The sequence below is a fragment of the Sorex fumeus genome, unplaced genomic scaffold (genome assembly GCF_029834395.1).
Source record: "Sorex fumeus unplaced genomic scaffold, SorFum_2.1 ptg000014l, whole genome shotgun sequence".
NCBI lineage: Eukaryota > Metazoa > Chordata > Mammalia > Eulipotyphla > Soricidae > Sorex > Sorex fumeus.
Genome location: NW_026606071.1, coordinates 41424466 through 41440507, shown reverse-complemented (window position 1 = coordinate 41440507; position 16042 = coordinate 41424466). Strand labels below are relative to the sequence as shown.

Sequence of the window (16042 nt, the reverse complement as noted above, 5' to 3'; positions counted from 1 at the left end):
TTCCCTCCTCTCGTTGTTGTTTGGGAATCGCCGTGGCGGGCCCAAGCGAGGACTCCCCAGGGCCCGAGAGATACTTGGCCGCCTTGGGGATTGGGTCCGAGCTGGGGGTGCAGGGTAGGTGTGTGTGTGTGTGGGGGGGCTCCAGAGGGTCCCGGCGGAGCCCAATTTTTTTTTTTTAATTTTTGCTAAACTCTGGTTCCTGCTGCAAGAATTGTTTCTGCCAAGTCTCAGGGGCTGTCGGCCCGCGGCGATGTGCTCGGGATATTTTTTTTCCCCCTCCCTTCTCTCCTTTGAGGGAGGAATCGATTAATTAATCAGAGCCTCATTCATCCCCAGTGGCCCCTGAGAGTTGCCACGACGCTTGACATTTGCAGCCGGGATGGTTCTGGGTGGGTGGATGGGTGGGTTGGGGGATTGGGGGGAGGAGGGACGCAGAAAGATTTGCAAGCCCCGCTCCCTGCTCGCGGGACAGTTTGGTGAGGAGGCCGGGGCGCAGGAGCGGGGGCCCGGGTTCCCCTGGGCTCCAGCCCTGCCTGCCCCCGCGGGAAGGCCCGGGCACCTGCACGCAGGCTCGCCCGTCGGCTGTGCCGAGGTGTAACAGGTGACTCGCGCTGACCCCTGCGGTCTCCGGGCGAGACCCTCTTTGACCCTTGGCCGCTACCCTCTAAGCCGCACACCCCAAGGGCTGTCAGCGCCTCGGGAAAGCCGAGCAGCTCCAGAGGACAGGGTTAGGCGGAAGAAGTTTGAGAAAACTGCAGAAACTTCTGGCTCAGCGTTTTAACACCCGAGGGTCTCCCCCCACCCCACCCGACCCTCTGCCCCCCCCCCCCCCACCGGTTGCCACCTTTTCTGGTCCAAAGAGAAGACAAGTTTCACTGGTAGCAAGTCATATCGTTTCTATTTCCCCTCCCTCCAAACCCCCAAGACTTGCTTGATGGGTTCAAAAAAAAAAAAACCGATTTGCAAAAAGGCCGAGAGCGGGTTTTCAGGTGGCTTACCAGCGAGGCCAGAAGTCTGCGAAATCCCCCCAAAATGACTTTCCCTTTTCTTCTCCTCTTCGCCCCTGCTCCAGTGTCTACTCCCCTCGGCCAGGGCCGAGTCAATCAGCTCGGTGGCGTGTTTATCAACGGCAGGCCGCTCCCCAACCACATCCGCCACAAGATCGTGGAGATGGCTCATCACGGCATCCGACCCTGCGTTATCTCCCGCCAGCTGCGCGTGTCCCACGGCTGCGTCTCTAAGATCCTGTGCAGGTATCAGGAGACGGGCTCCATCCGCCCCGGTGCCATCGGGGGCAGTAAACCCAAGGTGAGCCCGCAGCCAGGCCCTGGAGGGCCGCCCCTGCTGGTCTTGTCCCGTGGGATACGGGGAGAGAGGGCAGGGGACAAGGACTGCCATCTGGGACTTTGCAGAAGTTATTTGTCAAGTCTGAGAAGGTGTAGCGGTGGTGGTGTTGTGTGTTTTTGGAGGAAGGCGTGCGATGAGAGGACTTAATTGCTACTGGTGACTTCCTTGGCCCTTGATAAATGCTAAGGGAATGCACCAGCCTTTTTAGTGGAAAAAAAAGAGAGAGCATTTGGTTGTTGCACCCTGAAATCCCGGAATCTTCAGGTATTTTCAAAGGCAAACACCTATGTGCTGGGGCATTTTGTGCCACCTGTTGACTTCTTCCTCACTTGCATTCCTCGCTCCCTCCCACTGTGCCACCTTTCCCAAAACCCATCTAAGGAGTTCCTTTGGATTTTCTAGTGGGTTCTCTCCCACCCTCATCCCACACAATCAACCACCTCCAGCCCCGATGGTCTTCAAGGAGCCCCAAGTCAGGGTGATTTGTTTCTGTTGTCATGAGTGTCTCTGAAGAACCAGTTTGGTGCTATCTTCAAACTATTTGGGTTATCTGTTGGAAAAGAAGGGGAGTTGCGCATGCTGGGACTGAGTGAAAGGGTCAGTCTTTTCTTCTGGAAGTGGAGGAAGTCAAAAAGAGTTTCTGGAGGGGATCTGAAGACTTACAAACACCCTTCCCCACCCTACCCCCCCAGCAACCTCTTTGCAACCCTTCGGGGAATCACTTGAAAACTCTATCATTCAAAAAGGAGCCACGTCCTTCCAATCACCTATAGTTACTGTCGACCCTAATCAGTATTTCAAAACTGGGTGGTCAACTCTTACATTGAAGTCTGCTGTTCCCTGGAGCTAGATTCTTGTGCCCCTTTCTTGGCGAGGCATGCTTTCAGAGATAAATCGGTCTTTCTGCTCCTCTCTCAAGCATTTCTCTTTTTGGTTTCATTTTCTAGTAGATTCTGCGAGAGCAGTTACCTTTCTTCATTCATAGGGACCAGAAAGCAGGGTCACCCATCTCTTCCCTTCAGTGTGATAACTCTTCTCCACTGGCCCCGATTGTTCAAGCTTTATCTGGAGAGAAAGAGGGTCCTCAGGCTGTTGGGGTGTGTGTGGCAAACGGGTTCCTGCTTGCCCCTTTCTAAAATAATACTGAAAGAAAATCTCAGAGAGTTGGGGTCTCTTTGCAAAAAGAGGCACTTTGCAGGGAGTGCAGGATGGAACCCTTGGCTTTGAGGTGGTGGTGGTGTTCCGGGGTACCAACCTGCCTATTCTCCTAAAGCAGGTGACAACGCCTGACGTGGAGAAGAAAATTGAGGAGTACAAAAGAGAGAACCCGGGCATGTTCAGCTGGGAAATTCGAGACAAGTTACTTAAGGACGCGGTCTGTGATCGGAACACAGTGCCCTCAGGTACTGGGTCACCTCCGTCCCTTGCGATGACCCGACCCGGGAGGGCCAGGGCGAGCCATCACCGCCCCAAAGATCACTCAATGGGCCATGTCCCCTTCTCGGGCACGAAGATATTTGCGAACCAGGCATTCCTGGCGTTTTGTGGAAGGAGGCGTTGGTCCCCGGTGTGTGTGTATTTGAGGTGGGGGGTGGGGGTTTGAGGACCGCCGTAAAGGGCTCCCCAAAGACGATTTCTGTCGAGGAGGCTGGGCAGGAAACGCGAGGCGGAGGCCAAGCGTTTATTAATATTGATGTTCCCTTTTAAAGAGAAACAAATGTTTTGGTAACCCCAGCCGAAGAGAGCCCGGGCCACGCCAGCCGCGACTTCGCAGAGCGCGCCCAGGGAGGGGAAGCTTTGGGCCGAGGCCCCGAATTTTTCCCCGAGAGTCCCGGGAACCATCCGGTGCCCCCGGCAGCCAGCGGGGGAGGCGCAGGGAGAAGAGGGGCGAGCGAGGGCGCGCGGGAGAGTTTGTTTTTAATTAAAAGGAAACTCCCTTTTGCCCCCTTGGAGAACGAGATATTTCAGAGCATGGATTTGTTTACCAGACTGGAATCTGGAAAAAATAAATGGGGGGGGGTGTAGAGTGCATTTTCTTTTGATTTTTACAATAGGAAACGATTCTGCAGTTGAAATTTAAACCTCATCGAGCCTCTAAAAAAATTGAATTGCTGGGACCGGGCCACTGTGGTTCTTGCTCCCCTAATGGTGAACCGCGGGGCGCTAGGACTTCAGGTGTGGGCGGAGGTGGGGTATCGAAGGTGGGCTGGCGGGAGAACCCGCCTAGACTGGAGACCAAGAGCCCCGTGGAGAGTCCAGAAAGGGTCCGCTGCCCGGAGGAGAGGGACAAAAACTGTTGTTTGAGGGTCTCAACTTGGAAGTGCGCGCTCCTTAAGTCTCTGTACAGAGCTGAGTGTCCTAGGGCGGGGTGTCCGAGGGACAAAGCTGTCCCCAAAAGATGCTGGAAGAGACTGATAGCTGGAAGAGACTGATAGCTGGAAAAGACTGAGTGGGGTCCGCGGTTCCGGGGTGGTGAGAGGCGGTTTCGGCTCAAGCGTCTACACTCCCTTCCTCCTCCCGCCCCCAGTGAGTTCCATCAGCCGCATCCTGAGGAGTAAATTCGGAAAAGGCGAAGAAGAGGAGGCCGACCTGGAAAGAAAGGAGGCAGAGGAGAGCGAGAAGAAGGCGAAACACAGCATCGACGGCATCCTGAGCGAGCGAGGTAAGTAGCCGCGCGGGGCGAGGTTCGGCCTGCTGGTGCCCCGCGGAGGTCCGGGTCCCTCCTCGCACCAGTTCGAGGCTCCCGAATCCAGACTGTCCAGAGAAAGGCCCAGGGCCGCCCTTGCAATGCACACCCGAAGCTTCTCTTATTATCTGTGACTGAGCTAATTTGGGGCATCTTTCTCTCTCCCCGCTCTCTGCCGGTTGGAGGTTAGAATTTCGAATTACTTAGGTCTGTGGAGCCGGGGTTCTCTGTGCGATCAGCGGTCTGCAAAGAGTGGCGCCGTTCTTAAAGTTTGGAGAACTTTTGCATCCTTATGGGCTCCAGTGTGGGGTGATTTTAGCAAATTAGAAGAGGAAAGGGGGGAGAGAAAGAGAGGCAGAGAGAGAGGCAGAGAGAGATAAAGAGGCAGATAGAGAAAGAGTCCCTCCCCCCAAAGTCTCATGCCACTGGTGACTTATAAATGTTTGTGTGTAAGTTGGTTGCTTTTATTTTGATCTAAATTGGTTTTCTTCCAGTGTCGTGAGTTTTGAGGTGTGGTGGTGGTGGTGGTGGTGGTGGTGTGTGTGTGTGTGTGTGTGTGTGTGTGTGTTCTTGAGTTGGTGGGGTGACACCTTCTTTCCACCAGAGGTTTGCAGACCAGCCCTTTCTTCTTGGTACAACCTGTCAGCCTTTAGGAAACTTGTTTCCTATAAGTTTAAGGCCAGCCCTTATACCTGCTCCATGTCTTCAGGCACTGAAGTTACACACACACACACACACACACACACACACACACACACACACACACAGTCATCATAACTGAATGGGAAAGGGGTCATTGCAGCCAGAGCCTAGGGAGTTCAGCACTGAGGTGACTTAGGTGAGAAAGCACCAGACAAATGTGTAGGGGGTAGGGAGCCCCTGCTGTGGCCTGCATTCCCTTGCCTGGGGCCCCAGACTCTCCTGGGCTGAACTGAGCTTTGAGTTTCCCTGGAAGGGCTGATGAAATGGAGTGGTCATCACTGGCATGATGGGTGCACACTCTCTGCCAGGTGGGTTTGGGGATAGGACTGATAGTTGCCCAACAGGCTGGCCCCGGAAGCAGCAACTTTCCAAACCCATTCAAGATCTGCACACAGCCTCCAAAGGGTCCTTAGATTGAGATGCTATAGATCCAAAGTTGGAAACCAAATCAGAAGTTTTGATGCTGTAGCATACCCAGGAAATGGAGAAAAGGCACCCAAAACTAGGGCTGGTTGGCAAATTGTGGCTTCCCTTTCTTGAAGCCAGGGCCATTGCTTGCCAGGAGGCAGTCAGACCCCATTTCTGCCTTGGTCTCTACGAAGACATTCCAGCATTTTACTTCAGACCTAGATGCAGCTTCAAGGCAGTAGGAAGGGAGAACGGCAGAAGCCAGCCAATCCCCAACCAAATGAGTCCCTTGAGGCAGTGGGTCCGGGCCGCCTGGATAGATTGGAGGCGAGGGAAGGGGCACGCGGAGGGGCACCGGGCTTTGCTACTTGTTGCTGGAGGCATCAACGGGGCAGATCGGCAGCTCCCTCGCAGCACCGGCACCCGGGGCCCAGGAGACAAAACGCCCCAAATGAGCTGGTCAAACATTTGTACAACTTTTCCAGCTTTTACAAAGAAGGCCTTCTCTACACAATCTACACTTGGAGATGAACTTGGGAGACAAAGCCTGCAGAGTCCATTGAAACTCACACTTTAGCTCGGCCCAGACAAAGCTCCGGCCCGCAGCAGCTTGATGTGAACAAAGGCAGGCAACCTTTTTATAATTCAAGGAGAAAAGAAGAGAAAACAGCCCCACAAAGGGCCGAGAATAGACATTATGGGCTTGCAATGAGGGATGAATTATTCAATGAGCCCCAATAGCTGCTACGCCAGGAAGTTTTATGGACTTTCCAGCGTGGAAAAAGTGGCCATTTCACCTACAAAATGTTTCTAGTCTTTTGGGCCGCCGAGCTGGGCTGACTGCCATTCAAGGGCAATTGCTACCGTTTTAAAAATCAGAGTCTTCTCCCCAGCGGGGGCTGTACCCGTTGAAAACACACACACACACACACACACACACACACACACACACACACACACCTCGAAGGTTGGAGCCTAATTTAATTTGGGGTTGTCAAGGAAGACGCAGCGTCAGTCTCTGCAGCGCCTCTAGTTCCTGTTCCAGATGGTCCCTGGAGGGCAGGGGGGTGCCCCAGAGAAGGAGAGAGTGAAGTGTAGTTTGATGGGAAGTCGCGAAACATACAAAAAGAAAAAAAAATTCCCTTGTGTTGTTTGGACATCAAAAGTCACTGGCTGCCTCGTTGGTTAAAACACAATCAAGGTGGATAAAGGGCTCCTGGCGCCTGGGCGGAGTGGGAGATGGTTGGTCCTTTGGAGAGGCGGCTCTCTCCCGAGGGGGTTCACCTTCCTCGCGCGCCCCGTGGGTGCTACTGACACTAACTTCCCAGCTCATCGGACTCAGGGGCCCGCGGGTAGAGACGCTGACCTTGCAGGCAGGAGATGGGAAGCGACCCCGTTCTCCTCCCGACCTGCCTGACTTTTTTTCCTTCCTTCGCTGCTGCCTTTCCCGGCTTGCGGGGTCCTGGGCTCTTTGGCCAGAGCAGCGCAGCGTAACGGGGACCGGGTACGCGGTGGCCAACGCGCCCGCGTTGGGGTACATTCTCGCCGCAACTCTGCCGGGTGGCTGGAGGGGACTGGGCAGCCGGGCACTCCCCTCCTTTGCAAACCCACCCCCCCTCACTCCCACCCCGCCGGGCCACTGCAGCCCGGAGACGCGAGCAGGCGCAGCTGGAGGAGCCAGGCCCCGGCGGCTGCATCGCGGGCTGTGGACTCGGCCCGCGCTGGGGCCACTCAATGGGCGCCTCTGTTCCTCCCCCGGCGCGGCCGAGTGGGCCCGCGGGCGCCGCCACAATGGGCTGCCCCCCACTCCTGCGCCCTGCGCCAAAGCGCCGCGCCGCACCGCCCCCCTCCCCTGTGCTCGGCCGGCTCGAAGCTTAGCTCGCAGGGCTGCAGCCGACTCAATTGCCTCCTTTATGTCCTTCTCACTTTCATCTAGACACAGCCCGCCTCCCCCCTTCTTCTCCTCCTCTTTTTTTTCCTCCCTTGCCTGAGGCTCACATTAGTGAAATTTCTGCAACCTCCCCCCATTTTTTTTTCTTATTTTAAAGAAAGCCCTTAACACAAAAGCAGTGACTAATCAATAGAAACTGCTCCTTCATCTCCTCCTCCTCCTCCCTCCTCCTCCTCCTCCTCCTCCTTCACCTCCTCCTCCTCCTCCTTCTCCTCCTCCTCCTCCTCCTCCTCCTCCTCCTCCTCCTCCTCCTCCTCCTCCTCCTCCTGCAAGCAGAAGGGTGACGCTTTTCCTGTTTGTGAGTTTTGGGAAACATTTTTGCTTTGTGCCGTAATGGAATTAGAGGACAGATGAGGACTGTAAGTGGACACGCGACCGCAAGACTGTCGCTTAAATATTTAGATGCAACGTTACAATTACTGACTTGTTGCAGCGGCTTTGAAGTGGCAGCTCCCGAGCGCAGGGGGAGAGAGGCCAGATTGCCAAATTGATGTTTTGATTGGGGCTGCAGATACACTTTCATCGGACTTTCCCCCTTTTAAAATCACCAGCGAGCGTGGGAGGTTTGCCACAATTTCAAAGGTTGAGCTCGGAGACCCCAGGCGTCGCCCGGTTGGGACTTACAAAGTCCTTTCAGATCAACTCCGCCCCTTCCCAAGTTGACATTTATGAAAAACTGGTGGTGGGTATTTTTTTTTTTTTTGGTTTGTTTGTTTGTTTGTTTTTCCTTTGAGAAAGTAAAAGTGACAAAAGTTTCGCTGGACTCCCCCTTGTCCTGTTTGCAAACTTGGGAGCGTTCCTAAAAGGACCGAGGTTGCCCGTCGGCTTTCCGACAGGGCAGAGATAAAGCAATTAAAGCCGCAGACAAGTCCCAAAGGTCCTGGAAAACATTTCTTTTCCCCGTGGACTCATGAAAAGCGCACTTAGTCGTTTCACGGGACCCGCGCGCGCACGCGCGCGCGCGGGGCATTCTGTCCCCTGAGCGCACGGGGGAGGGGGGAGAGGTTTGCGTGGGGGGCGGGAGGGGAGGAGAGGAACTTTCCCACAGATTAAAACCGCGGGCTGGAAGATGTCAGGACGGTGGAATCGAACCTGAATGGAAATGGACAGCCCGTTCTCCAAGTCCATTTGTCAGAATCACCACTTTGACCCCTTTGGCAATCTCTAGTCTCCAGAGAAAATATCCCGTTTGGGAAGCCCTTGCAACATGTAGCGAGGCCCTTTCATACCCTTAACTTAAAAAAAATTTAAATGTACCCAATTATATATATATGTATAAAATTAGAGTTATTGGAACTTGCATTAAAGAACTCCATCCATGGTGGTCGCGACGCTTTGGAACGCCCCCCCCCCCCCCCCCCCCCCAGCGCAGGGGCTGGTAGCGCTTCTTTTTCTTTTTCTTTTTTTTCTTTTCGCTTGTTTGTTTGATTTGGGGCAGTCTGTACGCTTCCTTTCGAGCCTTATTGAAAACATGCAGATTTTCTAATTAATGCTTAAAATCGTATGTTTATTTGGGAGTTTGATGTGATTGTTGATAGCACCGGAACGGGGGACGGCGAGGCCTCAAGTGCGTAATGATTACTCAAGGGTCACTTAAGAGTCCCCAGGGCCGCGCAGTGAAACTCATCGAGGCGGCGAGGCGGAACCGGCAAAGCGCGTCCCGGTTCAGGGGACCGTGACTGAGGCGTTACCCCCCGCCCCCACTCCAACCCAGAGTCCACAGTCACAGAAATTTTTAAGGACCCTTACTACCCCCGCAAAAGCTCAACCCAAACAAACAAACAACACCCCCACCCCCCCAAAAAAACCCCAAAAAACAAAAAACCTACCACCGTCCCCATCAACAACAACAAAAAAATCCAAATCCTTCACCGTGAGGTTAAGTGTTCAGGTTGTATACATAATCAATCCTCGAGAATTAAAACCGGCAGCAAATGGCGAGAAAGTGATTTTGGGCCAGGGCTGAACTGAGAAGGATCAGATAGATGAGTTTCTAGGACAGGTCACTTATTTATGCGGGTAAATAAAGATTAAAGAACCATTAAGATTGTACATATATGACTGAGGAGACACTAAAAGACAATTAAGCAGTCAGTTTAAATGCCTTATCTCACTGGCTGCTCTGGGTTGTTTTACAACTAGGAATTAAAATCTGAAAAGGAAGTTTTCAGCAGCTCTGGCCAAATATTGATTAAGTAGCTGTTTGTTGATACCATTGTTAGACTTTAAGAGGCCGGATTGAGGCCTCTGGGTGACCATCTCCTATTGTGAAAGATTCTTAACCACAGAGATCAAAGGAGGATCATTTCAATTTATCTGTCTTGGAAAATCCCCCTTTTCCTCTGAAATCTCTAAGGACAGCTGACCAAAATCTCTCTAGGAAATAGGAATCTAAACCAGTTGCACATTGTAGGTTTGTAGGAAAGAAATTCATGGGGTGCTTTAAATGGTCTTATGGTGATTTCTTGGTTTGGAATTTAGGCTAGGGGGCATAATGGCGGGGGCAGGGAGGAGGCATGTGTGTTTTCTGGTAACTACTATGGGACATGACACTAAATTTCTAAATATGGACGTTTTGCTCAAGTTGTCTTTCAAGTGATATAAAGGAAAGATCTCAGAATTTTATGTCAAAATTAGGTGAGGAATGGTTACATAAATTGGAAACTTGAAGTTATATTTGACTGCCTTTCTCTACATGTGTTTCTAAATTTTGGTGTTCATAGATAGGCAGTTTCATGTGTATTCTTAAACCTCCTGTAATAGGGTAGAGATGTTGGTGTATATAGTTTGCGCATCGTTAAAGTTTATTTATATGTTGTTCAGTATAAATTATGTTGGCAGCAAACTCTCCCCAGTTGCACAAAATAAAGGCTTAGATATATTATATGATCTAATATAGATGATATTTTCTAGAATCATCAGAATTTGAGGCAGCTAGAATCTCCCAATTCAGATTCAGCACCAAATATAAAACAAAAACTCATATTTTCCTGGATAATTTTTATGATTTTTTTTACTGTTCATATGTAAGTAAATTATGAGAATTTTTGTTTTAAGAATTCAATATATCTGAAGATTTTCTCATGAGAACTAAAATATCTCCAAAGGGTTTTTAGGCAATAACTTCTCTGAGCTTAATTTACAAATTCCAACAAATCACTCTAACTAGTGTTATGAAATTTATGCCAGATTCAGGCTTTGGGTATTCAGTTGTACATCATATATTTGCAAGGGCTATGTGCAGCTGACGGGGCGGGGGGGGGGGTGTAGGGGTTGGATTTCTGAAACCTCCTCCCTGACATGCTTATTTCAATACTTAGATAAGTGTGAAAACTTTTTAAAAACTTCATTTACTTTTATTCTCTAGCTGGGTCTTGGACAGATGAAACTTGATATACAGTTAGAATCGTTTGTAGATCTTTCTAATATTTTTCTATTCTAATTTTATAGTTTACCAGTCTGCCTGTGTTCATTGATAGGTCTCGACATTGCAGTGTAAAACTGAAATGGATGAAATGAGAAATTCTAATCTCCAATAGCTCAGATCTGCTCTGGTTTCTTCTCTGGTTTACCGCTGTCCTGGGTCTAGATATAGTACTAGAGCTTCTTTGCTGTATATTTATCCTATTCATGTATGTTACATATAAACACATAGTTAAAGTAACTTTTTCTTTTGGGACTCAGGCTATGTGTCATAGATTGCTGGGGCCCGGGGGGGGGGGGGGTATTCCGACAGCACAGCAGATTTGAGTTCCAAGTTGAGTCTGATCTCAGTGCCAAGGCAGAATTGCTGACTCAAATACTGACTATATCAATTATATCTCAATAAAATCAAGAAAGTAAAACCAATTTTGATACTTTTGTTTAAAACAGGCAAACTTGTGTCTTTCGCTGGGTAACCGTAATCTGGAAGGAAGAACAAAAAGGGAATTTTGGAAGTTGCCCTTTTCTTGGAAGATACATACTGAAGAAAAGGCTGTCCTCTGCTCTTTTGGGAAAGTTCGGGGTTTTTTTTCCCTAGTAAAAGTAGCAGCTCAGCTTTCAACTCTGTGTATTCTGTCAGGCCAAGCACTGAGCTTCTACAATGTTAAGCTTTCAGTGAAATTGGCACCTTTCTGCTCCAGGCGTTCTAATTTCAAGTTATCTTTATTGGATTCTGCTTCCAAATGAACAAAATATATGTGCTCTCCAGTTTGGGGGAATGTACAAGTTTTTGAATTAGTCAGTAACATAATAAAGCATCTATCCAAGAAAGATGAGCCAGAGACTTGACCACTGTCAAAGGGAAATAGGAAAACTATGGCAAGTGCTTATGAAGAATTTGAAGAATAATAGGCTTTGTGAATTCTTACCTTCAATGTTTCTTTGGCTTATTTCCTGATAAAAATTAAGGCTAACCTAACAGATAATCTGCTATGGATATAACTGCCTCTCATGAAAAGAGAAAGCATATTTTAACAAAAGACAGTGGTACACAATTTATAATTTGATTTGCTGCATTCTCCTCCTAAAAGGAAACTACTGAGGATCTTTTTTTTTTTTTACCATGACAATTGTAAAGTTCATAGCATCTATATTTTCACTGAGGGACTTTTAAAGAACAACAGCCATTCTTCTTTTTGAGATAAAGCAACTTGATCAAAGTAGTCTAACTTTTCATGTCTTTCTTCTTACATTACTGTAGTGGGGAAATGAATCTTCCCAGTAAAACAATGAGGCCTCTTGACAGGCAATTGCAAACTATCTAATGTTCATCTCTTTAAACCTGTTTTGTGATTTTATGACTGTTATGAATTTTTATTTGGCTAGAGTACTGCAGAGCCGACATTACATTAATATAAACTCTTGATTCTAGGAGTCATTTTCCCACTCATTCTGGATCTAATTCCAACAGATTCCATTTAAAAATAGTTGATCAAAATGCTATGTGACAAGGATGGGAGATTCTTCTTGGCTGGCCAGCACAGGATTGAGGGAGAGGAAATACCACTGATTTTCAGCATTAAAAAAATTTCCAGGATCATATTGAGAATTCAAATAGTACAGTTTTATGGAGGCTTAGATGTAAATTTTTAAAAAATTATAATCGTATGGTTGGCATATTTCTGGAAACAACTGCAGAATTAAATGTACTTGGCCTTGTGTCATTAGATGCGAATAATAACTAAGCTAGGGTAGAATAATTAAGAAAGGAAATTTAATTCCTGTGCAATTTGTATCGCAACATGGAATTGGTTTCGTTTTTATGAACTTTCGTAGCAAATGGTTATTTGGTCCCTATAAATTTCCATTTTTTAACAGAAAGTATGTATTTGTAGGCTTTTGATTTTTAGAGATTAAACACCACCACCACCAACAACAACATAAAGATCATTGATACCCTTCTTCCTACAGTTTTTGTTAATGTTGTCTTGTAGGCAAAACTCACCCAGTCAATGACTCTGGGACATTATATGGAGTATGTATCTTCCTTGTTTTTTTTTTTTTATAGGGCGTCCCTTATTTAAATAGTCATTTAAAAATAGTTATAAAAATAGTTATAGACTGCTAACCTATCTTCAAACATATTTTAAAGCTTTCCAATATTCAAATTTATGTCATGATTAAAAAATCTTGGCCAATGGGGATTGTGTGTGTGTGTCTGTGTGTGGGTGTCTGTGTGTATGTCAATTACCATGGTTGAGATTAACCCGAACTAAAGAAAATTAATTGGTCCAATTCATTTTATTATCAGAAAAGCAACAGGTTTCTTTTTTGCTAAATCCCTACTTGGCTGGTTTCCTGATTGAGGTTCACTAAAGCAATTGAGTTTACTTTACTGTTCTGTCTTAAACACCCTGCAAACTGTTTTGTCATGTTTTTGCTTGCCTTCTAAGAGGACAATACCCAAATGAAAAAGTCTTGGATCACCACTATTGCTCTAAACCAAAGATCAAGCCACATTTCAGGTGTGACTCCTTGAACATCAGTTTTAGTGTCTGTTAAGGTGGGACTCATGACACCAATTTCCCAGGGTGACATGAGGATGAAATGAGAAGATGCAAGTTACATGTAGTGAAAAGATGCAAGTTATGTGTGCGCTCATAGCAACATCCAGTCTTGGGGTAGGGGGACTGTGAAGAACTCTGAACATTCAGAAACTGACAAGCTTACAAACAGGCAGATGGGCTATGTCCAAGGGCAGATAAAAAATTTAATTCAGGGTTTAGAAGCAACAATGAAGGCCAACACAGAATAAGCACCAAAATCTTCTTTTGCAGAGCTGAAAAGAATTGACCTTCTAATCAACTGTAACAAATGATCAATTTAATAGGAAAAATGATAAAATTATAAAACCATTCACATTGAGATGCCAAAGATATTTTTTAATGATCTTTTTCCTCCCAATTCTATATGGTTTACTTTTTCCTCTTTGATTAATTTAGCTTTTGAAAAATTGCTCCAACTCAAACATGTTGTTTTACCAATTCTTTTGGCTAAATAAGAGGTCCTCAAACTGATTTTGCAAATGTGTTTCATGTAAATCTTCTTACTCCCAAATCCTGCCACCAGACTTCATTTTGTGCCATTCATTTTGTGCAATTTCTTTTTTACGTAAGCTTCATACCCTTCAGTTCTACTTCATTATTCCCATGTCTTGAAGGTATGCTTGCACACCTTCTTCTTCTTCTTCTTCTTCTTCTTCTTCTTCTTCTTCTTCTTCTTCTTCTTCTTCTTCTTCTTCTTCTTCTTCCTCCTCCTCCTCCTCCTCCTCCTCCTCCTCCTCCTCCTCCTCCTCCTCCTCCTCCTCCTCCTCTTCTTCTTCTTCTTCTTCTTCTTCTTCTTCTTCTTTTAAGGTTGTTTCTGCTTAGTCCTCCACCTTCAAAATTGGATTGCAGAAATAGGAAGGAAACTTTCCGAGGTGACAATTTTTATGCTGGAGCGCAGAACTAGGAAGGAAACTTTCGGAGGTGGTGATTTTTTTTTATGCTAGAGGATACATTTCAGTGACCTTTCTATTTGATTTCCTTTCCATTCTGCCTCCCACCCCTCCTCTTCATCCCAGCTTTGTACTATGGGGGTGCAATTTGAGAGCAAAAGGAAGGCAGTCTGAAGAAAAAAAAATAAGAAAGGCAGGCTGGTGGGAAGGTGGGGGCAACTTGTAGGGAGGGGGTAGCTGGAGAGCTCCTGCCCCTGAATTTTCCGGCTGCAGCAGCTTACGAGTGCAGCCTCTGGAGAGGAGTAAGGTTGTTTTTTTATCCCCACATGCACTGGGCTGACCTGTCTCTGAAATAGGTCAGGCTGGGGCACAGCCAGTTTATGCAGCTGTTGCAGCTTAGACGTCACAGCAGGGCTGCCAGGGCTCCTGGCCCCTAGTGAACTGATAAAAATTCACTGGCGCGCTGAGGGGCCTTCCTTCTGGATGGAGCTGGCCCCCTGAAGGTTTTTGATTGCAAGGGGACTTCTGGATTATGGGGACCAGCTCTCAGCCTTGGAAAGCAAATGTTTTTGTTTTGTTTTTATTTCAAAGGATGCTTATATTTCTAAAAGCTCCCCATGAAAGAAGATGGACTTGGTCAGATTTTATTTTTAAGGCATCACGTTGAGTTGTGATTGGGTCATATGTTCATTTTGTACAAGGTTACAAGACAGAAGAGGATATACGGGGATATGTTCCTTACCACCCCGCGGCCCTGTCTCTTGACCAACTTTCTAGAAAGCGTAGACAAAACCTTGAGATTTCATTTTTGTTTGGGGGCCATACCTAGGTTTATTCCTGCCTCTGCAATCAGGGATCGTTCTTGGTAGGACTCAGGGGATCATATGGGGTACTGTTTACTTGGGTCAGTATGCAAGGCAAGTGCCCTATCCATTGTACTATCTCTCCAGCCTTTTTTTCTCTTACCTTTTGGGTCAGTGGAAGCCTGTTGTATAAACTACTTTGTGCTCTGCTTTTTTGGCCTCGTCTTTCTTTCCTCTTCAGAATGTGTCTGAACAATGACTTCACATTCTGGAGTCACATCAGATTCTTTTCATAGCTTGTTTTGATAGCTGCATAGTACTCCATTTTCTTGGCAACTGATGATTTATTCAACAACATTCAGATCCTTTGTAGCCCAACAGCACCATTTGGTACATCTGTGAGTTTATTTGTAAAACAATTCCTTCATGACAGGGACAAAAGAAATGGTATTGTGATTTGTGTAGCTTTGGGGGAAATTTAGATTCTGTGCTGAGAACAAATGGAATTGTGATTGCAAAGCCTAATGCAAGTGTGCATGTATGTTTGTGACCACTTGCATGGCACAAATGAACCACTGGTCTCTACTGGATGTCTGCATGAAGAAGAACAAGGCTTGATATTGCTGCCCAGGAAAATATTTGTGAACAGAACCCTCTGGAAATTCCTTGAACATTTTGTTGTTTATCTAAAGGAAACATTCTCTTAATTCAAGAGAAGTATCCTCCACCTCCACCCACCATAACCTATTGGTTACTCTTTGTCAACTCTGCGGTGTTTACTGATTATTTTTCATACTACCACCATTAAAATAGTGTATGGGCCAAGAATAGTTCAGGAGTTGGAGCACCTGCTTGACTTACTGAAGCCCCAGGTTCAATTCCTAGCATAGCATGTACCCGCAAACACATCCAGAACAACTTCCAAGCACCCAGCTGAGAGTATGCTCCCTTTCCTGAAGCACCACTGGGTATGACCGAAAAGGAAAAAAAAAACAGATTAAGTATGCTAAGCGTTCTTCCTTATTTTTCTGTGCAGCAAAGATGATAGTAGTTTTATAATTTGAAAGCAACTTATTCTGACTGTTGAGTTGCAAAAGCAGAATTGTGTCTCAGAGTTATTGAATTGGTTTTGAACGAGTCTGAGAGAAGACGATGAATCATGAGACATGATCTCATGTTTTCTAATTTTTGAGAAGTGCAGGCCTAAAGTTCTAGGGGTTTCTTGA

At 47.1% G+C, this 16042-nt stretch overlaps 1 protein-coding gene across 1 annotated transcript in view; it reads left to right on the top strand.

Moving 5' to 3' along the window:
* PAX3 (paired box 3) overlaps positions 1–16042 on the top strand; it is a 114399-nt gene that overhangs the window by 247 nt on the left and 98110 nt on the right. Inside the window, exons 2-4 of the mRNA XM_056111765.1 lie at positions 1073–1308; positions 2621–2750; positions 3875–4009. Coding sequence (XP_055967740.1) covers positions 1073–1308; positions 2621–2750; positions 3875–4009 — 501 coding nt within the window. The remainder of the gene's footprint in view (positions 1–1072; positions 1309–2620; positions 2751–3874; positions 4010–16042) is intronic.